Source organism: Lingula anatina, chromosome 5 (assembly GCF_051362555.1).
Source record: "Lingula anatina isolate TDL-2025a chromosome 5, LinAna3.0, whole genome shotgun sequence".
NCBI classification, from domain to species: Eukaryota; Metazoa; Brachiopoda; class Lingulata; order Lingulida; family Lingulidae; genus Lingula; species Lingula anatina.
In genome coordinates, this window is record NC_141771.1 from 17,339,182 (window position 1) to 17,365,090 (window position 25,909).

Sequence of the window (25,909 nt, forward strand, 5' to 3'; positions counted from 1 at the left end):
TTATTTCACACACACACACTTCAAACGACAACAAAATTTTAATTGTGTTTTCTAAATCAAATTTTCTTTTTGCTAAATAAATACGCATCAAATTTCTTTAAATGCACATACAGATTTTCTCCGAACCATGAATTGTCATCAATACAATTTCAAACTATACACTGCTTTTTATGTCATCATAAAATAACCATAGCTAGGCCTATTATTGATAAAATTGATAAAAAATGATACTTGGGTTAAACTGCACACTTAAACCAACGGGAAGACGTGGAGGAGTTATCCAGTCATTTAAACCACTATAAATATTGATAACAGATAGATACAAATTACATTATCATGACATAAAACAGCACTTCTCTAAGAATTACAGTGTATGCCCGTTTCGTTTGAAAGGAACGAAACACGAGAAATACACTACATGAGCAAGAGGGCCCTTCTGCCGGTGTAATGTAACCAGGCCCGTAGGCAGCAATTTCAATAGGGGGGTTCGTTTTCTGAAAAAGTGGACCTTTTCCCATAAAAACTTCATGTACCTAGATCGAATTTTACCCAGAGTGGACCTTTTCCCAGCAAAAGGGGCGGTTCTTTCGAACCCCCCGAACCCCCCCCCCCCCCCCCGGCTACGGGCCTGGAAACTGAGGGTCTGTGTAACAGAAAAAGTCCGCCCTCCACATGGTTATAATGGTTAGGGTTAGCCTGACCAAAGTGGGATAAAATCTAAGGCGAGAATCACCTGTACAAATGAATGGGAAGCGGACTCTCCGTTATGGGGGTCTCACTGTCACGTTACACCGGTGTGACAGGAATGGTAGTCCTAGCAATAGAAGTCCAGGGTCCCATATGATTAGTACAGGTTAAGGTTAGTTGGAGTATTGGGGTTGGTACAAAGCATACATGTCACCTGTACATGTACAAAGTAGTGGGGAACGAACTATGGATCTTAGCGGACTACCATTCCTATTACACCTAGCCCTGGAGGTGGACCCTTATAAGCATTATCTTGATACTTATTTACGCCGAAACTTACTAGGAAATAAACACAACAACACGTATAACAGGTCAAAGGTAATTTTTATTATATATACATATATAAATATATAATGGAAGATGAAACTGCTCTAGTTAATTCAGTATGATTACTATATATTCATAAATTGGAATGCAAGACATAAATGCTGAATGTCACCCATATTCCTCAAAGGATAATAACAATTGTAAAATAAAGCCTGTGTTTGATTTCGTTCAAAAATGTTTCCAAACTATTACAATATTTATCAATATCTTAAAAAGTTTGGCATTGGAACAATTAATATCAATAAAGATTTAAATCTGGACGGAGAATGTTTTCAGTAATGTTCTTAAAAAGGACGGATAATGATACCACTCACGGTATGAGATGAAGGTAGACTACAACGCGCAAAACGATGCTGATGTCGAGTGTATTATACAAAAGCGAACTATAAAAGCAAAAAAATACATCAGAAACAAACAAACTAAACAGAAAAAAAATCCATTTGTACTCGCCCTTCTCTACCACACTCACACTGCTTCTGAGTATTATGCAGTTAAAAAGGGTTGCACTCAGCCGCTTTACTTTTCTCCCAATACAGTAAAATATCAAATGGTTTCTTGAAATCACAGAGCTACACTGCATTGGTGTAATTAACTTAAAAAATATGCAAATTCAGTAGAATCACAATCACAAAATATAATTCTGAGCAATTCTAAAATTGGAAAATACAAAGTTTCCAATATGGCAGTCAAAACCAAGATGGTTACATTTCTAGCGATGACCTTCACCAACATAATGGTACATGTATGTGCATAAATGGCATAAAATATTAAGTTGTGCATCAACTTTGTCTTAGAAATTCTAAATGAAACAAAAATAACCAGACAATAACATTAGCACACTACATGATGCATATTTCTATAATACATATAAAAGGATTGGATGACATCATAGAAGGTACAACATATGAAGACATAGGGAGGCCATGAACTTAGCCTAACTAAGCCATGTCCTAATTCAGCTAACACACCCATTTCCAATAAAATAATATCATATAGAATATCAAAATTATCAGAATAAAGTCATGGTGTTTTTCTTGGTTGGTTGGCTCAGTATTCAAGAAGATGATGTCATAGAACAAAATGGAAGCCAGAGAGAAAACTGAGACTTTTAGGAGGGTAGGGCACCTGTTGTCTGCAGCCTTATAAACATTTAGATATTCAAGTCTTTGAAAGCATGCAGAATTAATTTCTTTGTACCCGTTCAGTATTTAGACTGTTAAACATTAAAACTGACTATACTTACACATGTAGGTGATATTTACATGTCAGAAAGTGAAACATAACATGAAGAATAAAGCTATACACATATAGTTGAGAGTGCATAACATGACAATGACCAAATTTACACTAGTTTGATAAAAATAATACTCTGTGTTAGAAAAATAATTTCATAAGCTTAACATTTACAAGAGGGACCCGAGTAGAGACCCCTATCATTGTGCGATAAAATTTCAAGGATTTATAAATGAAATAAAAGAAAAATTATACAAATAATGAAGAGATCCATTTTTACCATAAATACTCATAAAGGAAACAAATTCCGAATATGGATACATGAAGAGGCAACAACAAAACGGCACACATCTAGTGAATGAAATCCAAATTATAAATTGCACAAGCAATAATACTAGATAGATGTTTGTTAGAGATAGTGGTTTCACACCTTAAAAGATGAAATCAGCTCTTGACTCTAGGTTACCACTAGCTATAACGTCCAATGCTGCTACTCTGTATCAAATTAATTATGGCAAGTACATACATTATGCATTAGAGGATCCACGGTGCAGAAATTATACAAGGATTGAGAAAAAAATGTCTTTTTCTATCCACCACTTGCTTTCTTCCACCAAAATCCAGCATCTTTTGGTTTTATGCTTAATCAGCTACAAAGACAATGCTGCATCGTGTCTACTGCACTCGCCACTGCAGGACAGCCATATCCCTGCCTCCAGTAGAGAAGAGTCCACTATCATCTGTGAGGAAGCGTGTGGCCGTGACGTGGCTGCTGTGCCCTCCGTACACATGGCTTCCAGACTAGAAAACAAACAACACCAACTTAATTGCACCCCTCTATAATGATTTCATAAAAAGATATGATAAAAATTTTTATACAAAAATTTTTCATAAAAATTGACACAGAATTTACAAACATTTACACACCAGTAAATTTGCCATCTGCAAAAACTAACTGCAACTTGCCACATTTGCCATTGAGATGTTATCAAGATAATTCATTTTCATAATCATTGGTATAATGATATATTCTGGATTAAGTTCTGTGAACAAGTTGGTTAACTATACCTTCTTCTGGTTAGCTGGATACTTGAACAAGTTGACCTTCCCGTCATCATCCCCACTGGCACAGATGGCCCGCCTGGTGGCCCTGGAGCAGCCATTGACGTCTGTGCCATCTGCATCCTCTGGCCACAATCCTAATAAATGCATAAATTAATTAGTATTCTGGAATTTTGTACCTAAAACTGTCTAAAATATTCAATATCTCTGAATTTGAACCACTTTTTCAAAACAGTTTTGAACACCATATTGTAGACATTAAACTAAAACAAATCCTTCATAGATCATACAACAGTAGTGTCTTCAAGCATTGTAAGAACATTAAAGAACATCTTGCTAATGAGGAACAGTAAAAAGTGTGTCTTATTAAGCTTACCCAGAGTGTTGAAGGGCAGTGTACAGTACTGTGGGTAATTAAGCTTACCCAGAGTGTTAAAGGACAGTGTACTGTGTGTAATTAAGCTTACCCAGAGTGTTAAAGGACAGTGTACAGTACTGTGTGAAACTAAGCTTACCCAGAGTGTTAAAGGACAGTGTACAGTACTGTGTGAAACTAAGCTTACCCAGAGTGTTAAAGGACAGTGTACAGTACTGTGTGAAACTAAGCTTACCCAGAGTGTTAAAGGACAGTGTACAGTACTGTGTGAAACTAAGCTTACCCAGAGTGTTAAAGGACAGTGTACAGTACTGTGTGAAACTAAGCTTACCCAGAGTGTTAAAGGACAGTGTGCAGTACTGTGTGTAACTAAGCTTACCCAGAGTGTTAAAGGACAGTGTACAGTACTGTGTGAAACTAAGCTTACCCAGAGTGTTAAAGGACAGTGTACAGTACTGTGTGTAACTAAGCTTACCCAGAGTGTTAAAGGACAGTGTACAGTACTGTGTGAAACTAAGCTTACCCAGAGTGTTAAAGGACAGTGTACAGTACTGTGTGTAACTAAGCTTACCCAGAGTGTTAAAGGACAGTGTACAGTACTGGGTGAAACTAAGCATACCCAGAGTGTTAAAGGACAGTGTACAGTACTGTGTGAAACTAAGCTTACCCAGAGTGTTAAAGGACAGTGTACAGTACTGTGTGAAACTAAGCTTACCCAGAGTGTTAAAGGACAGTGTACAGTACTGTGTGAAACTAAGCTTACCCAGAGTGTTAAAGGACAGTGTACAGTACTGTGTGTAATTAAGCTTACCCAGAGTATTGAAGGACAGTGTACATTACTGTGTGTAATTAAGCTTACCCAGAGTGTTACAGGACAGTATACAGTACTGTGTGTAATTAAGCTTACCCAGAGTATTGAAGGACAGTGTACAGTACTGTGTGTAATTAAGCTTACCCAGAGTATTGAAGGACAGTGTACAGTACTGTGTGTAATTAAGCTTACCCAGAGTATTGAAGGACAGTCTACAGTACTGTGTGTAATTAAGCTTACCCAGAGTGTTAAAGGACAGTGTACAGTACTGTGTGAAACTAAGCTTACCTAGAGTGTTAAAGGACAGTGTACAGTACTGTGCGTAATTAAGCTTACCCAGAGTGTTAAAGGACAGTGTACAGTACTGTGCGTAATTAAGCTTACCCAGAGTGTTAAAGGACAGTGTACAGTACTGTGTGAAACTAAGCTTACCTAGAGTGTTAAAGGACAGTGTACAGTACTGTGCGTAATTAAGCTTACCTAGAGTGTTAAAGGACAGTGTACAGTACTGTGCGTAATTAAGCTTACCCAGAGTGTTAAAGGACAGTGTACAGTACTGGGTGGCCCACTCCACATCTCTCATGTGCTGTGCTGAGGGTATCTGGTCCCCTGTAGAGGCATCCCCTGGAAGGTAGTACAAAAACTGGTTATAGGGATTCTATCTAGGATTTTTTTTTCCAAACTGAATTTTCTTTGAGAAAATAATGCAATTCTACCACTCTTTAATCATTGCTGAACACGTCCCTGTGTTTGGGTTATGATGTTTTATGGGATTTCTAAATAAATAACATAGTTCTTAATATCTGACCACATGTTTACACCTTTAACAGCCTGATATCACCACTATGAATTCAACTGTCTTTACAACTTTAGGACATTATGATATCTTTTATCTAATCATTCATTTATCTGATCATCTGTTTAAGTATTCATTCACTCTCTAAGTCACATTTTGTACAATTTCAAAGCAGGAGAAGGGTGGGTCTTTTTAATGAAAATATATGGACCTCTGTTTCCCAGTACTTACAGTATAGGAGTTCATAATCTCCAGAGTTGGTCTGTATGTACTGTCCATCCATTGACCAGTCCAAGTGAGTGATACAGCTACTGTGACCCTGGCAAATAGAATTTATACACTGAAGTTGTTTATTTTATAAAATCTTTTGTTTTCTGAGTCACTTGGGTGACTGTTTTTAAGTAGGCTTTACAGAAGTTTCAAAAACGTCTTACATGCTCCCTTTGAGAATGGAATAACTATGTTTGCTCAAACACACACTTAGTACAAAAACTAATTAATAAAAGGCAAACTGCTGGAAAAAACTCCATATACTTAGTACAGATTTGGGTGGCAATCTAATATTTTTCAGCTTTGTTGTATTTTTTAAAACCAGGAAAAGGGATCTGAATTTTGATTACTATTACTGACGATGGGACAAAGTGATCTTAATGCATTATATGTAGTACATATGATCAAGGATCTTTTAAGTATTTCAATTTTGGGCAATCCATCTATCACTCCTACAAATAATCAAGTAAATCCACAAGACCTACCGTGCATCTTCCAATTCTATCAAACTGGTGTCCACTGTCAGTGACATTGTACAGATACACAGAGTTGTCTCTGGAGCCGACAGCGAGGCGGGAACCATCTGAGAAAAGACAATCATTTTCATGTAGGCCAGTACAATATTACGGCCAAATATGGGAAGAGAATTGGCCTTTTAAGCTGAATACACATTATGCTGTTTGTACTTCCAATTTAGACCAAAAGCACCAATAGACAAAGAACTGGAAGTAAGATCAACAACTTTCTAAAAGAAAAAAGATTTTTAAGCCAGCACAAGAGAGAATATACTGGTAAAGTCAACTAACTTTTGATTAATATATTGTTTAGCAATACAAAATGCAAAATATTTGAAAAAATAATCATTTGTCAGGGCATCACTGACTTTTATTAATACAAAAGCATAATTAAGCTTCAACAATAAAATTAATCAGTGGCCTATCAAAACTTACCAGGAGAGAATTCCACACACTCTATCTGCTCCTTGCCATCTGTGTCCTCAAAGATGACCTGTCCATTCTGCAGCAGGTCCAGGACCAGCCATTTGGCATCCCTGGTCCCGATGACCGCCACCTCGCCATCAGGGTGGATACAGGCACTGTGGGCCTCCTCCTGGAAATACACAATATGTACAGTAATTGCTCATAAATTCACAGAAAAAAAATAATGCCAAAAATTAAATATAAAAATTTAATAGCTGTTTCACTAATATTTTGATCTACGGTGATTAATTTGACATCAGTACATCAGTAAATAAAAAGCAAATAAAACATACCAATTAAATTAATTCTAAAATTCCCTTTTAAAATACAAAAAAAAAAAAAAAAAACCCAAAAAAACAAAATATTAGGATAATATATCTGCTGTATCAATATACCTGTAGTTGTTTGCTCCAGAGGAGTGCATGAGTCTGTGGATCCCACATGTACACGTGCTTGTCGTAGGCGCATGTCAGGATTTGCCCATTGTGAGGATGGACAGCTATGCCCCACAGCTCATCAGAGTGGCCCTGCAGGATGAAATGGAAAAAAAAATCAAAGTCAAAATGTTAAATAATTTGGTAATCCAATACAAATTCATTACTGATCCAATACTGGCCAGTGAGTTTTAAGATGAGTATAGTATATTATCTGAGAAAAAAATAAAAACTGGTTCAAATATGTATAGTTGGGTTCTAATTTTTTGCTGAGTCTAAATATTTTACTTTTTAAAGGTTGCCTTTAAATCTATAAAAAGGATCATGAATAAAACTAAGATATGTTTATCAACACGGCCAGCTTCATTCAAAATAAAAGAATCACCATCAAAAGCACAGTCATGATATTGATTTTGATATCTGTAATTTTCCAATATGTTGGCTTTATAAACCTAAATATAATTTTTACATAATGAATTATCAATCTGAAAAAAGAAAAATATACATCAAATGTCTAAAATGTCCCTGAAATATTCCAATCAAGCTGTACAGAGAAAAAGAGGATTCATGCATTTATTTTAGTGTGTGTGTGTGTTTGCTCACACCAATCACTATCTGCTGTATTTATTTTCCCTTAATTAAAAATATAGTTTTTTTTTATTCAAAAAACAGAAACATATTAAAAAATTTAAGAATGCTGCATTACATTTCTCGCATCATGTGATATCTCAATAACTGAGACAATATGACCAAAAAATATTACAATTCCTAGAAATCATAAAATACTTATAGGCAAAATGTATAAGCTATTATGCATAATTTGGCCATATACAATGCCCTTCACCTTCATGCAAATACACGTACCTGGTAGCACATTTTTACCTCTGTCTACCTGACATATTTAAATATTTTATACAGACATAAATATAAATATCTGTATAAAATACAAGGCATGCAATACATAATTACAAGACTAGATAGGTTTACAAGAAGAGAGCGATTCCCCTTTCCATACTCCAAAATGGCAAGTAGCCTTTTATGCTATCTTGCATATCTTCTATGAAAACATTTACACAGTAGAGAATAACCAAGAAGAATGACATGCATCAGCTCAAGAGGTCATAGATATCATTGTTTGTGTCTATCATATATATTGCTGCTCACAATATGTACATCACAAATTTTACGTTTTAAAATATTGTCTTCTCCTTGGACCTGACCCAAGATGTAATCAATGCAGATCATACTAAAACTGAAAATGAAGACGCCACTTAGTGGTTGAGTTTTTATATGTTTTAGCTGGTCAGGCACTTAAAGCAGTCAAAACTGAACTAAATGCTCAAATTGTCTGTTATAAGGTCTTGATTTCGTAAACTGTTTTTTTTTTTTTTTATTTTTATTTCTTAGGAGATATATGCATGTTTAAACCATTGGCAAGCAGCATAAACTTATGGCTATATTTCTAGATCTACAGAAGAAAGAATTAAAGTAACACATTTCACCTGTGTGACCATGACTACCACATCACTGGGTGAATCCTTTGGATCCAAAATAACAAATACAAAATACAAAATATAAGCTACTAGAATAAATGAAAATGTAAAACTGTAAAAAAATTTGAAAAAAAATAAATAAACACACTGATTACCTGTGTCACTAAATTGAGATGCTTAACCACAATTTCCTTTAAAACAAAACATTAAATAACGTAAAACCTTTAAAGGCACTGTTTACACCAAACACTTCAACTTGTTCAATATACAAGTACATATATACACATATGTATCACCCTTCCTATAATTACAAAATATATTCAACAAAATAACACATGATGACATTGTATTCCTGAATCAGCCAGTAAATATAATAAAATGTACCATGTTAATGCCCTTCATTAAATCATTACCCCCTGTCTATGGGAAAGTATTGCATAACAAAACCATTTACTAGTACTCACTTCACAAATCATAAATATAAATAAACACCAACTGTACACAAAATTACCTTTTATTTTAACATTAATTACTACTTAGTTTTGATTTGTTATAATTTTGACATTTCTTATTCCACCATTTTAATCAGACTAAGGCTGCATTCACAACCAAAGTTAATCCGAAGACTAACAGATCCGTGGATCAAATATGGCTGACCCACTTAAAAACTTGCTCCAAAATCCATGCAGGGAAGCTATTCAGTGTCTTTTAGGGGATTATGCTGCGACCTTTCAAGTGGGACAGCCATATTTGAACTGCAGATCTATCTGTTAGTCCATAGATCAACTGGTTGTGAATGGGGGCTAAGTCATATTCCATGACATATGAAATTATGTGAATATTTAACAGAGACAAAGGGGTGGGGGACTGCCTGTGGAACTGCCCTTTAAAAATTTCACCAAATGAGTGCATCCTTACCTGTGTGAGAGGGTCAAACTTGGCCAACTGCCCCAGGGTACCTTGGACAATGGCGTTCTCTGTGGTGCCAATGAAAATGGAACCTTCGGGCCCTGGCTCCAATATCCTGACTGGTCCAAAATCTTCTGGAACCTACACATAAAAGAAAGAAAAATATGAACATTTTGAACACATTTCTTTCTTAAGTGATGGTCATGATTTTCTAAAATTTCTTTAAAAATTATTTGATTTTACAATTAGTAAACATTTTACAATAATTGCCTCTCTCACATTTGACCATGTTTTCCAGACTGAAAGATTAAAACCTGTATAACTTTGTTTAAATTTGTTTAAACTGTCTGTCTTGAGAGCTGGGTCTGGGTTGAAAAGTTGAAATATGTCAAATTTTCTATAAACTGTGGTCAACTACAGTTTTGATGACTGGACCTTGATGGACTGAAAAATTCCTTAGACCTAAAACAAATCTCAGCTTGGTTAGGAGGCGCTACACAACCCTTACGTCCACCCAGCATAATTTATACCTGTGTTTCCAAGTCTTGCTTGTTGTACTCTGCGTCCCACTGCCATATCTTGCCATCTTTCCCACCTCCAGAGACAAAAGAACCATCTGGGAGGCGCGCCAGACCAAACACTGGTCCCTCATGGGCATCGTGTATGGCCTTGATAACTTTTCTGTCTTCTGGAATAGAGAATGTTCACAAAATAAGTCACATAAAACATTTTGTCAATACCCTTGGAATAAAAATTTAATTAAAAAGTCAGCTAGTTCTGTAATAAAAGCAGCTCCGCAGCAAGGGAAAAAGGTCCCTTCTGGGTAAAATTTTATCTAGGTACATGAAGATTTCATGGTAAATGGTGTGCTTCATCAAAATAAGAACCCCCTCTTAAAATTACTGGCTACGGGCCTGAAAGAAATATACATAAAAGGAAAGCTTTGATTTAATGGAGTTGTACTAGTATATAATCCATCATACCTTTAGACCAGACAAAAATATTTCCTTCTGTGTCTCCAGTGACAACATCTCCATTCTCGGCAAAAGTCAGGCAGACGACAAATGCAGGGCGCTCATTATCCTGAAAAGAACATGACCATGATTAGCAGAATTGACTGAGACAGACAAATAATTCCAACAGTATATACTCCATTTAAGAAGATAATAATTAACAACAACAGAGTCGTGTAATTAATGAAAATTAATTTGAAAAAAAAAAAAAAAAATTACAAGGACTTTGTTCTGTGGTCTAGAGGGTACAGAAAACAGTATTAATAATATGAAACACATGAATATAACTGTAGTGTGTCATGCTACATCATGTCCTGTCATGCCATATCATGCCACATCGTGTCATGTCATGTCATGTCATGTCATGTTGCCATGAAGTATATAGTAATATTATGTTACGCTGTAACTTGTGTCCATACCTCAAAGAGTCCCATTTTCTTGTCTGCCTGTCCGTCTTCTATCTCAAAGAAGAGCACCTGCTGCTTGCCACAGGCCACCACTGTGTTCTCCATGGGGTGGAACTCCACTTCACAGATAGGATCAGGACAACTCTGAAAGTTATATCACAATATTGTGGCATTACAGATAGGATCTGGACAACTGAAAGTTATATCAGAATATTGTGGCATAACAGATGGGATCTGGACAACTCTGACAGTTATATCACAATATTGTGGCATTACAGATAGGATCAGGACAACTGAAATTTATATCACAACATTGCAGTGTGTTACAGTGTGTCATCACATACTGACATATTTGCTCCTCCTGCATATTAATTAATTAAATTAAGTGTTGTGAAATTGTATAACTTCTCTGAAATAAATAAATATTACTTCTAATAGCATCTTTGAGAAGCATTCATTGACATAATGATAAAAACTCATGATAGTTCACACTGCTGGTGGATCCATAATTTTACTAACTAATATACTACAGGGGGGCAAGAACTTAATGCCGAACTTTAATAACTATGTTTACTGTAAAAAAAAGTATGGAAACTGAGAAACGGGTTTGGGTGAGAGTCACATGCACTCTGTGATGACAACTATAATTTGAGAAAAGCTTTGTGAAACTGACCCCATGAGAGCTGGACGACTGACCACTTTCGTGTGTGTGTATGTGTGTTTGTTATGCATGCGTGCGCATGTGAACATGCATGCATACAAGTTACCTTTTGCTGCAGCAGCTTCTTCTCATTCTTCCAGTCGTAAAGCAGCAGGGTGTGGTCGTTGTCATCATCAAACGCAGCCAGCAGCTCGCCACCATCCTGAAATTATACACACATTTTATCTACAGCTGCTGTAATTATTCTCAAATTTCAAACACATAACTTACCTCATTTTGAATATGTACAATATTTTACTTGCTGACTTAAAATCAAGTTTTATTCCATACATTTCTTTTTTTCACACTGACACTTGGAACTAAAACACTCACAAATCTCGAAAATGCCACACAGGCGACGGCAATCTCAAAGTCCTTCAGTCCAATCACATGCAGTGTCTCCAGAGTGTCCGAGCTCCAGATTCGGACATGCGGCTGACCCTGCTTCTCAGCGTGTCCCTCCACCTGGCCTGTCACTATGGTCACTTGGTCAGGATGGACAGCAAGACTGAACAAAGAAAAGAGTGATCATCACAGAGTTAAAACTTTTTTTTTCTTTTTTTGGATCTGATATTCAAAAGGAAATATTGAAAACAAATGGCAGATGCAGGTACATGGTATCTCAATTAGCTGAAAATGACACATCATTTGGACAGTTACTACTATTCATTTGTTGTTGTGTTTTGTTGCTAAGCACTTCATTCTGTGTTACATCATTTAAGATGTTAATTTCATATAAACACATGACATTGACCATGGTCAGCAAAAGGTGTATTTAACAAAATTTGCTGAAAAAAAATTTAAGTTCCTTAAATAAGGAACATTGAAAGCTAATATAGAAAGAAGAGTTGTCAACTGTAAGATGTAAAGAGAGATTTTCATATTTTGACTCTACAAAATTGCCAACCCTGAGAAAGATGTTGTTTCTTGTGATCCCATCCAATAAAAAAATCTTGAACCCTTTTTAATTTTCACATATCTCTAGGTCCACTCACCACTTGATATCATCTGTATGGTCCAGGTAGTGGCGCTGGGTCTTGGTTTGGACATTGTACAGTACGGCCACTGCCGCCATGTGGTATACCAGCTCTCCTGATGGCAGGTAAAACATGTTAGACCTGCAGTCCTTGCCGCGATAGCCATACCTGATAGCCAGTCAAGGAATGTGCTACTGTGTCATTTTGGACAGACAGAGAATGGAGGTGAAAAAGATGTTGGATAATCATAATGAAATGTTTTTATTTAGTCAGCTTGTAAGCAATGGAACCAGCAGGCCAGTGTTTATGTTCCTCTCTCTCTCTCTCTCTCTCTCTCTCTCTCTCTCTCTCTCTCTCTCTCTCTCTCTGTGACATACACAAACAAAAAACAAACACACTTTCTCTCCATAGCACATTATAACTAGCATGACCACAATCACACATCACCAGCTTCCAAATCTTTTAAAAAGGAAAACCCAGGAAAACAGAACATGAAATCAAAACAATGGTGATTTAATATACAAAAACTTAAAAAAATACAACACAAAACAAACAGTGAATTCTCTGTCAGTCAAGGATACACCCACTCCAGTTTCAAGGTCTCCTCTGGTGCAGGAAGCACCTGATCCAGCTCGTAGTTGTCACAGTTTGTGGGAGCATGCAGTGAGATGGGCCGACCACGGATGTAGAATCTAAGCATTCCAGTCTCTGAAAGCAGGCAAAGGGGCAAATATATGATGCTTGTGTGTGTTACTTATAATGATAACTTTATTTAGATATAATGATTAAGACTCAACTACATGACATAAAGACTTCTCAAATTTGTAGCACTTTGGGTGGAATTCTCACAGTGTGTAGCAATATGGTCTTTCGAAGTTCCATGCACCTAATCTCAAACCCCATCTTCTTCAACTATTATTATTATTATTATTATTATTATTATTATTATTATCAGCAGCATGTACCTGGGTTGAATGTGACAGCTCCATTCTTGCTCTTCTTGTCTTTTGCTGCCCTCTTGTGGGAAACTGGCTTTGTTGGAATGGCTGCCTCGTTCTCTTTCTCTTTCCTTTCTTTCTTTTGTTTGTGTCTGGTACGATACCTAGAAAAGAGAATTGAATTAAGCAAAGTTAACATTATCTTTCATCTAAACAAAGCTGTGCTTTAGTCTTACTTTCAAATTGCAGTCTCCACGGCTCCATAAAAATTAAAGCTGGTATAAAAAGTTATTTGTGGGCATTTTTTTTTAAATAAAACTATGGGTTAATGTAAATTGCTCTCTTAATGCTTGTGATGCAGGAAATGATACATTTTTAAACCTGGACAAAAAGTATCTGGCTAAACACATCCTAGATATATTAGAAAAATATCAATAAATAAAATGACTTTTTTCTAAATAATGAGAATAAAATAAATAAAATAAAATTAGTTGACAATTTAACTAACTTTTAACTGAAATGCCAAATTATGCCATCAGATAACCCCCAGATTATGCAGTGGCCCCAAATTCCCATGACTTTCTTAAAGCCATCATTAATTATAATAAGCTCAAGGCCATTTGGTAACATCAGTCAGTCAACTGATACTTTATTAATTGCACATGTTCCGCACATGTCTCCAATACTGGACAACATGTAATATTCATGGTCCAAGATTGGGTTCCCACAACAGGAGAACAGCTGAGATGATCATGATCTCAGACAAACAATTTTGTTTGCTTATCACCAAGTGTCTATTATTATTATGGGTCGATTTGTTTATCGCAAGGTGTATATTGTATGCATGTTTATAACAGTGTGTGTGTGACATGTGTGTGCTGGCACTAGTGTGTGTGTGTTTGTGTGTGTGTGTGTGCTGGCACTAGTGTGTGAGAGTGTGCGTGTGTGTGTGTGTGTGTGTGCTGGCACTAGCGTGTGTGTGTGTGTGTGTGTGTGTGTGTGTGTGTGTGTGTGTGTGTGTGTGCTGGCACTAGCGAGTGTGTGTGTGTGTGTGTGTGTGCGCGCGCGCTGGCACTAGCGTGTGTGTGTGTGTGTGCTGGCACTAGTGTGTGAGTGTGTGTGTGTGTGTGTGTGTGTGTTTGCCCACCTCTGCATGTAAAAACACGTTTTAATCACCAGGAATATATTTGTTTACAGGTGTGGACTTGTTTACATCTATACTGGGTCAGTATATTGCCAGGTGTGTGTTAGAAACTGTGACACCAGGTGATTGCGGAAAACACATGTGCGGGCGGAGGCGTGTGTCATCCTCGGGACACCGATCAATCACCACCGCAACCAATACTACTTCACTGAATAAAACATTCTTGGTAATGCACCATTGCTCGCCGTGTGCCCCAACTGGCATCAATCATACGACAGCCAGTAATTCAATATACATAAGACAAACACAGTATGTATCATATATCAATGACAACAGCATCTATCTAACTTTAAGATAAAATATGGTGTCATGCGTGGAATATTGAATTTGTCCATCTGTTATCTCAAAGATGACTAAATCATGTGGCATCATATAATGGATTGGTTACATCTGTAAGTAAACAACTCGGGAATGGATTTCTAGAAACAAACCTATGTGTGTTAAGGTCCCCATGCAATGTAAAAAATAAATGAATGAAAATCAAACAGATTTAAATATATTTATGTACAAGCTACAACTAAATGGTTTAGTACATGTCTTGCAAATGATCTTATCTTTTTTGTCTGAACTCAGTTATTTTTTTAGCCATCTGATATATATAGTTTGACCAGAAGAAAAAGTAGAATGTATATCTTAAAGCACTATCCTAGCTAAATGTCAAGAAACCAAAAAGCTGTTCCCAGTTTTAGATAACTTCAACTCACTCGTCCTCGCTCTTCTTGCCATCTTCTGAGCCGCTCGTGGAATTCATGCCATCTTTTTTGGATCTGGCTTTGATTGGGGGTAGCTTTCTGTGGAGAGGAAATGAAACATAAGACTGGGTTCCCATACTTAAATTGATCCATCTGGATCGACCTAACTCCCTGGGGGTTCATGCTAAATTGCTATCAGCTCAAGAGCCTTAAACGTCTGTCACGCCTACCGAATCAGCTAAAGGTAAAGATAATAACCCCCTAACAGTTTTACTAGGCGTGACAGGGCTCCCCAAGGAGATAGATTGATCCAAATATCTGTGGGAATGGTCTCAAAAGGTACTGTAATGACTGCAAACCATACTGTATTGTTACTTAATTTTGTAACCTGGGTTTCAGAGTCAAAAGGCAGCATATCTCTATAGCCAGTACTAAAACACTACTTGTCTGCAGTACTGTGAAACTCAGGGGGATATAGACTGATATGAAAGACATCATATATCTCTCTCCTACAACATAAGCTGACACACACACACATACACACACATCATGAACAGAACCCAAACACTTACTGGTGTTGGCTGTTCTCTATTTTAGTTGACAGGTTCAAAGGAGGCCTTATTTGTCCATAATTTTCTTGCTTTACAACCTTCTCATTTCCCACGGCATCTTACAACAGAAGCTGACATACACACATACGCGCATGCGCACGCACACACACACACACACACACACCATGAACAGAACCAAAAACTTACTGGTGTTTGGTGTTCTCTACTTTAGTCGACAGGTTCAAAGGAGGCGGTCTTTGTCCATAATTTCCGTGTTTTACGACCTTCTCAACTCCCACAGCCACGTATTTCTGCCCGTTTTCCAGCATGCGGGGATCTTTTACCTCCTCATACGTGTCCACAGCATACAGACTATAATACATATAATATACATTGTATATATACATATAGTGCATTATAATGAAATAACAACTTCATACAAGTTTTAAGTTTCTGGGCTAGGTCATTCATAAAGAGTTATTCTTATGATTAAATTTACCTCACTTGTGAAATAACACAAAACGTTTGATTGCTTTCTTCAAAATAAAATTTTCATAGTGTTATTTGGAAACAATTTTTTTCACTCAAACAAAAATTATGCATACTAGTAATAATAAAAAAAAAAAAGATCTAAAATGGCTGCCAAATAAAAAAATGGAGACTGACCAATCAGCATTAATAAGGTGAGGGAGTCACCTACCATTCATTAATGATGTTGAAATAATTGAATTATCAACAACCTATAAAATGTGTTTAAAAAATATTACCTAGATTCATGTAATAATGGTAATACTTCACAAATAATTAAATGACCTGTTGCACCAGAATAAATCAATTTTCAAACTTGTTTTCCTTATATGTATCTTTTAATAAGAATTAAATAAAATCAAGTCACATACTGCCTTATGGCTGCTGCTGTCGAGAGGCGGACATGCTCTGCCAGCGCATCTAGTACTCTGCCCATAGTCGGCAGATTGCTCATCTGGAGCAGCACATTACTTTCCTCGCTGAATTTACCATTGGGGTACACACTGAGGAATGAAAAAATATACATAGAAAAATATACACAGCAAAAGATGGACTTATCACATTGGAATGAACAAGGGCAGGGAGTATGTCAAAATTGCTTTAAAATTCGGCAAAGCATGGGATCATTCACAATGAAACTATCATTCTACATCTATCGTTCCAACTCCATGGATGGGGACTCTCAATGAATGTAATCAGATAAGCAATTTAACTCCTACTGTCCTAGTCTTTTTTCCAACATACAATGCTTGTATAATCACCAGCTTTTCTGTATTCTACTCAGCGCCAGGAGGAGGCACATTTATCGGCTAATCTGACTGCATTCAGCTAGAGTCCCCTTGTTGGATCAATCTACGTAGAGTGACAGTTTTATTGGGAGTGAGCCCTCTGCCTTAAATTACCCAACTTTAAATTAAATTCCTTTAAATTACCCAAAGTTACCCAACCACGAGCTTTAACTGACCACCACTTACAAGATACGACAAGTTGCCCTGGAAATCTTCCTTGCTCTGCCTGACACAATAAGCCTCTTGTTGTGATACACAGGGGGAAGCACCTGTAAGACAGGAAAATAAATGAGTCAGCATAGGTACACAACACACACACAATAACCTTTCATACTGTTGAGATGTCAGTCTATGACCCCGTTCCCCATACCTTGATCGATTGAACAAGATCAAACTACCTCTGCTTAAGCAGCTTAGATGTCTAACACACCTACCTAAGCTGCTAAACGATAGTAATCACCCCCTAACAGCTTCAGTAGCTGCTTAAACTGAGTGCAATTTAGTGAGAAACATGGGGATGGGTGGATCCTGCTAGATCGATCTAGGAATGGGGTCTATTTCATCTTCATTTCTATCACAGAATCCCTGCCATCAGAAACTATACCCTTTCAAGCAATGCCAAAAGAACTTGTGTACAAAAAGGCTATACTACAAGCAAAGATCTACATTATGCAGTATTAACAATCACAGATAAAATACATAATATAATTACAGTTTACATTTCATCTAAGAACTCAATAATTATGACAGAAGGTAACATTTATAAGCTTTTAGTTAGGCGGCTAAGCTAAAAAATTGTGCAAAAGTTGATAAAAGCATGAAACTTTCCACGATGAATGACCATTGGGTGTTTGTCAATTTTGGATCGGGGGGCAACTCCAAAATTCACAAGTACCCGGATGAGCAGCTTTCTTAAAATATGCTGACTCAGCATTTTATGTACATCCAGAATTCACGTAAACGAGCACTACCGGCGTTAATTATGATAACATGAATAAATTTGAGAAACGTACACTAACTGTAAACATCTATCACAACAATGATGACGTCATGATGACGTCACTGGGAGATATTGCACAATACAAAATGACAAATATCCACTCATTCGCATATGCCAAATAGTCGAACCCTGCTATGATATTTCCTGTAAACGTTCATTACAGAAATGCATCCTTGAGGGCTAGATAGGTTGAGTTGGCTTGGTTTCTACTTCCGAGACTTTGAGCATTTTCAATATGGCCGTCAATTTTTAGAGAAAATAGAAAAACAACCAAGAGTTGACAGATATAATTTATTTGTGGCTATTTTGAACACAATTCCCGTCATAAGAACACAGTAGGATAAATGACTGCATACTAGCATGTTTCTGTTATTGAAAAATCAAAATGGCCGCCAACGCATACAGCAGAGGATGAAGTATAGCAGTATAGTCAGTCTATAACGTGCATAATTATTCTAATTAAAACTTTTTATGCCTTCGATTTTTCTGTTCATTTAGATTTTTAATTAGCCATGATCCTTACCTATCATTATCAGCTTGTTTGACACTCAAAAATAAAAGGAATGAAATGAAAAAAAGAAAGAATAATTTTCAATGGAGGGGGGTATAAATAAAAATATCTGAAAAATAGTATTAAAATATTTCAAAAATCAATTACCGACTTATTTTGGCAATTTCCTTTTGTTGGGAGTCTGAACTGCTAGAGCACGTTTTAATGCAAAATAAACATTCAGTAGTCAGTTGTTACCATCTCAATCATGTGAATAAATTTTGCTCTTGCAGGGTTAGACATTAGCATATTTCACTCAGTTGCGAATGAACGCATCCTAACCACCGGGTCTCCCGCTGACGATCTTCCACTAATGAGGCCCTTGAACAAATATTCAAATTGCCTTCTCTTTTTGCTCGGATCAATAACTATCTCCCGCTGACGATCTTCTGCTGACAAAGTCCCTAAAACAAATTTGAAAATTACCTTCTCGTCTCGCTCGGATCGCTACCGATATTCCGCTGACGATATGAAAATTGCCTCTTCATCTCGTTTGGATCGCCAAAGTCTAAATGACATTTGCTACGGATGACGTACAATGAACTCGTACACGTTTTCCGTGGGATTTTTTATGACATCGTAAGTGGCTACGGGCAGCGGCAATTACCTCTACAGTACATGCTTGTGCCGTGTATTGTCGCTAAAGCCTATAGATCCCAACTACATTTTGGACGCACGTTATTTAGGTTCCTTGCATCCTGCTAGGACGTAGCTAGAGTGCACGTAGCAGCTAGATCATGTCGAAAAGTTTCTACGTGCTGTTTGCGCCCTCCAAAAGTCGCAAGATGGACGTGCTCCTCACGCACGAACTCCCACGTTTTGCCCATTTTTTTTTTTTTTTTTTTTTTTTGGCCGTAGACCACACGTAGCAGCCCGTACGTTCGGTTGGGACCTAGGCTTTATATGAGCTTAAGCCTGGGTCCCAACTCCACGCACGATTTTCAGGACGTACGGTATTTTAGGTTCCTCTCGTCTGGCTGGGCCGTAGCTAGATCGCAGGGAAGAAATCAAGTAACTGGTGATTGTCATTAGTGCGTAAGAAGAAAGTGCGTGGACAGTACCTGAGAAGCTCAGCCTCCGCGTGTCAGAAGTATCTCTGCGCCCGACGGGCTTTAGCACGTGTCCCGCATCGTGCACTACGTACGTTATGCGTACAAGGAGTACAGGCAACGCAAGGGTAACGCAAGTAGACGTAGGGCAGCCTTGGTTGTTGCTCGGCCTTTGCACGGGAATCTTACGTGTTGAGATGTTTTGGGGGAGGTATAAAAACAGGTGCATGTTTAAGAAGGTCATTATATCCGCAGCAGTGTTCAAAGATGGTGAGCCCAATCATACTTTGCTTGTCCCCAATCCCCCTCTCCCCTCTTGCTCTTTGCTGTCTTTTTAGGCTTTTTTACAACTTAACATCAATTTTTCGGTCGTAGACCAGACGTAGAAGCCCGTATGTTGGATTGGGACCCAGACTAAAGGATATCTTATTGTAGGGAAAATTCGCTTTGTCGGGTGAAAGTGATCATACCGAGTCCGTTCAGTCTCAGTGCAGTTGCAGCACGCCTTCCGTGTGGCTTTTCTTGGAGATAGACACGATGTCGGGACATATTCCTAGGATTTTTCGCTCTCATGTGGTTAGAATAAAGAAGCACAACTTCAAATTTGTGAATTTGGTGGCTATTTTGCTATTTCTATTAAATTGACTTGCAGATTATGGGAAAGAAAGCCCTAATAAACACCATCTCTGTATTTGTTTACATGCAAATAGACTAAAAAATGAATAATCTTCACGCACTGTATATAGTTTGATGTAAATTGCTATGAATACTTATCTAATTTTGCGTAAAAATTGGCAGAACGTTGGGTAACGAAAAGTGCCAATGTCCCAGAAGTTAGTAAAGCCAAGCTAAGTTGACTTTTCTGACCAAAAAAGGGGCATTTCTTTTTCAAACAATTACAGAAAACAACATAGTATTGTTCAACTATGGGACCAATTAGATTGGTAACCTGACTACTTGGAGGGCTTACGCCCTCACCACACATAAGTTGAATATTAAACAAGCAGATAATGGTAGTGTAGGATAAAAGCTAACGAAAAATTGCGATGAACGGAAAAATCAAAGAAGAAGATGCCATTAATTAGACTGATGATACTAGAAATATGCTAATTTTGCCGATTTACTTTACCCTCTGCCTCTACCCTATGTTTTGGCGGCCATTTTGTTTTTTATCAGTAACAACGACGTGCTAGGATGTAGTCTTGTGCCCTACTGTGTTCTTCCGACATGAAACACATTCACAACAGCCACAAATAAAGTACATCCGTCGACTTCTGGTTGTTTTTCTGTTTTTCCTCAAAAATTGACGGCCATATTGAAAATGCTCAATGTCTCGGAAGTTGCAATCAAGCTAATTTTACCTTTCTAACCCTAAAGGATGCACTTCTGTAATAAAAAATTACGGAAAAAACATTACAGAGTTCGACTATTGTTTCTCCTGTTGGAGAAAATGGATATTTGTCATTCTAAATTGTGCAATATCACCCAGTGACGTCATCGTGACGTCATCATTGCTCTCATAGATGTGCACAGTGAGCGTACGTTTTTTAAATCTATTTATGATATCATAATTAGTACTGCTAGTGCTCGTTTTGATGAAATCTAAATGTACATAAAATGCTGAGTCAGCATATTTAAGAAAGCGTATCATCCGGGTACTTGTGAATTTTGGAGTTGCCCCCCGATCCAAAATTGACAAACACCTAAGGGTCATTCATCGTGGAAAGTTTCATGCTTTTATCAACTTTTGCACAATTCTTGATATAATTTGGACTTAACCGCCTGACTATTTCTACAAATTTGTTAAAAAATATTTTTTTAAAACGAAATCTGAAAATTTATAAACATTTTGAGAATCTTATGATCTATGCAAATTTTACATGAATCCTACAACACAGCACAAAAATAATAATGACAAAACAAAAACAAAAAAGACCACAACAGACTTGACATGGAAAATAACATAAAAAAGCAGTAGATTTTTTTAAACATGCAATAAAGAGGTGGAAAAAATTCTTAGAGAGATGCAATACACTTAGAACTAAAAAAATAAATAAAGGTACATATTTTGGAATCACATCAACATAATCTATTTAATCAAACACCAAAATCAGTATTTCTAAAGAAAATGTAAGAAGTCTCAAAACTTTTCAACTCAAATTTATTACTACTCAGGCCCCTTTTTTTTAAATAAAGCTTCAATTTTTTTTACCAAACACCAAATTCAACATATCTCTAGAAAATGTAAGTTTCAAAACTTTTCCTGTCAAAATCACTACTCAGGCCAGTTTTTTCTTTTTCTTTCTTTCTTTCCTTCTTCTTCTTTTTTTTTTTTTTGGTGGGGGGGGGGGGGGGGGAGGTGTACGAATTCCAACTTCTTCATCCCATAAGAAAGAAAACAATACCAGAATCAACCCAGCAAGTCATCCCCATAAACCTATCAGTAACTTGCAAGTGGTATTCTTTAATATTTTATTCTATATTGGCATATAGGCAATCTGCTGACAGGGGTCGTCATTACTCTAACATGAGGCATTGTTTCCCAGGAGAAATAAGGACTGCTGGGGAGGCTGAGCCTGCTATATTATTCACCTGTACTCCATAACTGATTTCCAATATTAATACACTACGGGACTGGGGGGGATTGATCCGTTTGGTAAATACCATCGCTCTTTTCCAGATGTAATGTACTGGGGAGTATTTTACATCATTCTCTACTATGAGCCCTTTCAACAGGTACTTAGCATGCCACTTTTTCTTCATATGCAAATAATAAAGGCATTCTTTTTACACAGGTGCAGAGGCTGTTTCAACATCACTATTCAGAACTGAGGGACTCTTTTTTTCTGCTTTACTAAGATGTTGACATTTATAATAATTGTTGCATTTGTGCCAAATGAATAAGGGGCTCTCATAGAGGCCACCGCCAAGCCCATAAATTGTGCTACTAGTATATACAAATTGATATAATACACGATTTGCACTAGTGAGTGTCAATATTGTTGGCAAAATTTATACTACTTATGCTTATTATTGACATACTTTCTGAACAGCAACCCATCACAAATTAAACAATCTCATTCCCATACAACAGGTGGTTGCTAGGAGTCAAAGGGGGCAGATTAAGAAATAAGAAGAATACAGAAGGTATCTATTAATTTCTCTTGCTCAGAGATGCCCAAAGAGATATAAACATAAATGTAGGCAATATCTGTGGCCAATGTTACATGTGTATCTGTTACCATGGTAATCAGTTGCCACAGCAACACAGTCAATAATCTTAATACTTGCTTAACATGACATGAGCGTGACTCTCTTTTGGTTGTCACAATGCTTGTTAATAATTTATTCCAAGACCAGCAATATCTAGTTCCACAGCTGAGAATCAATACAAGATCAACATAACTGTGCGGCTGTACTTCTTGGAAATTTTCAGACATGAGATTTACCAGGAAAGAAGAGATAATGCTTCTGCAGTTTACAAATAGGATACATATTCAATTTAGAAATTTATCTTTTGAAGAATTTAGGCCATTTCCCCTAACTCCTAATAAGTATACAGAAAATGCCTCTTACATTTCAGATAAGATAAAACAAGCTTTGAAAAATTTTACATTATGCAACAACATGAAAAAAAAAATTAAATAAGCAATTCATAAATATGAGCATGGCAAAATGCTAAATTCCTTATGACAAAATTCAATAAGTTCGAACTTTTCTATATCCCAATGAATACTAAATATACAGCTAAAAACAATATTTTCAACAGGCTTATAATAAATACTCCCAGCTCAAATTTTCATTTCGATAATGTATAATATTCTTTTAAGTGTCAAAATTATTGAAACTTCGAAGTTTATATTCATGCTTCTCTAGGGTCACTGCACATTTATTTAACATGAAAGACTGCTTTGATACAAAAGAAATCATAGCAATGAACACTCTCTTTTTTTCAGCTGTGATACTGATATTCAAGCCTACCCAAACTTCAAAACCAAGTTAACCGGTTACAGGTAATGAATCAAATATATTGCATTCACATAAAAAAATTCTAAAAGAAAAAATTCAAAACCAGATTCACAGATGAAAAATGAAGGCGCTGTGACTTTTTTCTCAGTCATAAGATGTTTAGACATAAATATTTTTTCATGCATTTTCACCGACAACAAAAAATGACAACAAAATAAATTAGAATTATACTTTTCAGGCTGAAATAGTGATCACACTTAATGCATGCATAATGAAATGAAAAATGAATACTGAACCTCTCCGTCTTCTAAACTTGAAAGCTAAAAAGGTATGATTATGTATGTAACCAGTCAAACTACATCAGAACGATTTTAAATCTTAAATTTCATTCCCTTTTACACTGATTTGTATCTATCAATCAAGTTGAAAAAAGAAAAACAATCTTTCACTCTTTTAGGTAAGCTAGGTAAGGTTTTTTTTTTGGTAATTTAATCAGCCATCATTTAATTGGACTTTTTTTTTTGTATCAAAATGAAAATCTACTGGTCAGATTATAGGCATTGGACTTTCAATTTCAAACTTGCACTTAACCCTGTTCTTATCTTTCCAATTGAAATTAAATTACCATGTTACCTTCATAAACTTATACATTATACAAAAAATACTAAACCATTGCAAAGTTTTTATTCAAAATTGTACATGGTGTAAATCTTTATCTTACCCCATATTATTTTTTTCAATTGCGCATGATATGACAATTCTTTTATAACTTTTACTCAGCTATGCAAAGAGTTTAAAAACCTGGTAACTATTAAAAATGTTATATAGTATCTGAATGTTATATTAATAATATCCTCAAAAAGTCCTTAGCTCCTTACATTAAAAAGGTTTTTGGAAAACATATATATAATGACAGAGTAATACTTTACTTTGTCACAATCTCAGTCAATAAGTTTAAAAAACTGGATAATAATCAATGTTTTGATATACTTTTCACTTTTCAAGCTTTATATATGTAATACTTATCGTTTTTCATTAACAGTAACTGATATAAATATCTTAACGAAAGTACATAAATTTTTAAACTGAATACTCACCAATCCATTTTTGTTTTTGTCATCCCTTCTTGGGCTTATAATCTTACCATACCTAAAAGAAGAAACATATAAATGGTGGTGATAAAACCTTGTCTAATACTAAAGGGACTGATTGTCATGAAAAAATAAATTTCTGTACTAGTTTCAACTCTAAATGTAAGTTGCAATACAGTAACAGTAATAATGGCACAGCACTACTGTAAAATTACTCGGAGAATATGTAGAGTATAGTATATAAGTGACAGTATGTGCCACTGCCATGAAATTTTTATTTCTATGTCCTTTTCGAAAATGATCTGAACGAATTTTAATTTCAAAAGGTAGTTTTAGATGGAACTTTCAGCTACCATCTGAGGCTAATATACATGTATGTATTTATTTATTTGTACCGGTGTTGGTCTTAAAATGGGAGACAGAGACACTTATAATACGCAACTCACTGTAAACCCAGCTGCAATTTTCCAGTTGTGATCGCAATGTACTCCTCTTGTCCCTTCAACTCTTCTAAATCTGCGACTTTTTCTCCGCCTATCGTCGCAATCCGTCGCACAGGGACTGGTGTTTTTAGAGCTTTGGAACAAGCCTCCAGAAAAGTCTCAAAGTCTTTTATGTTTCTTCTGTTTACCACGACAGTTCGTCCATTTGTGGCGTCCCCGTTCTTGTATACTTTAACCCTCTTTGCCTGTATCGGCACGTAACCCGTGGCCATTGTGACAACTCAGTATTTCACAGATAAAGCAATCTTCACAAACTTTAAAGAGTGTCTTTTGACGTTGACAGCATTTATGTGTTCTCCATGTTTAACCCAAGGATGTGACGTCACGACTTGGACCAGTGGCTTCTGGGAAAATAATATTGTACGGTCTTTTAGCATAATTTATTTATTTATCATTATCACTAAAATATATCAATTGTGACTACTATATTATTAAAAAACACTATACAATGGCAAATTTAACATTTTATTTAAATGATTTTTTAAATCTTAGTTGCTATTTAAATGGTAAA

The 25,909-nt window shown here is 36.3% G+C and overlaps 1 protein-coding gene across 1 annotated transcript; it reads right to left on the minus strand.

Moving 5' to 3' along the window:
• Window positions 1–1,052: 1,052 nt before the first annotated feature.
• LOC106165452 (echinoderm microtubule-associated protein-like 2) lies at window positions 1,053–25,736 on the minus strand. Its single transcript, XM_087014064.1, has 22 exons — window positions 25,342–25,736; window positions 24,902–24,953; window positions 17,423–17,505; window positions 16,820–16,951; window positions 16,128–16,292; window positions 15,382–15,468; window positions 13,501–13,637; window positions 13,117–13,243; window positions 12,554–12,703; window positions 11,892–12,066; window positions 11,626–11,721; window positions 10,871–11,002; window positions 10,422–10,521; window positions 9,969–10,126; window positions 9,448–9,579; window positions 6,998–7,129; window positions 6,573–6,732; window positions 6,108–6,205; window positions 5,584–5,671; window positions 5,085–5,180; window positions 3,376–3,506; window positions 1,053–3,108 (listed from the first exon to the last, which is right to left on the minus strand). Exons 1-22 carry the CDS (start codon window positions 25,608–25,610, stop codon window positions 2,983–2,985), a joined length of 2,826 nt encoding a protein of 941 aa, XP_086870190.1. The 5' UTR covers window positions 25,611–25,736; the 3' UTR covers window positions 1,053–2,982.
• Window positions 25,737–25,909: the final 173 nt, after the last annotated feature.

Bases quoted from the DNA above. Each gene is read 5' to 3' on its own strand.
- LOC106165452 (XM_087014064.1), bottom strand. From the start codon at position 25,610: ATGGCCACGGGTTACGTGCCGATACAGGCAAAGAGGGTTAAAGTATAC. The intron at 6,733-6,997 runs GTATATTGATAC...GTGTATTTCCAG, and splicing joins TCTGGAGCAAACAACTACAG to GAGGAGGCCCACAGTGCCTG. The intron at 5,672-6,107 runs GTAGGTCTTGTG...TCTATTTGCCAG, and splicing joins ATAGAATTGGAAGATGCACG to GGTCACAGTAGCTGTATCAC.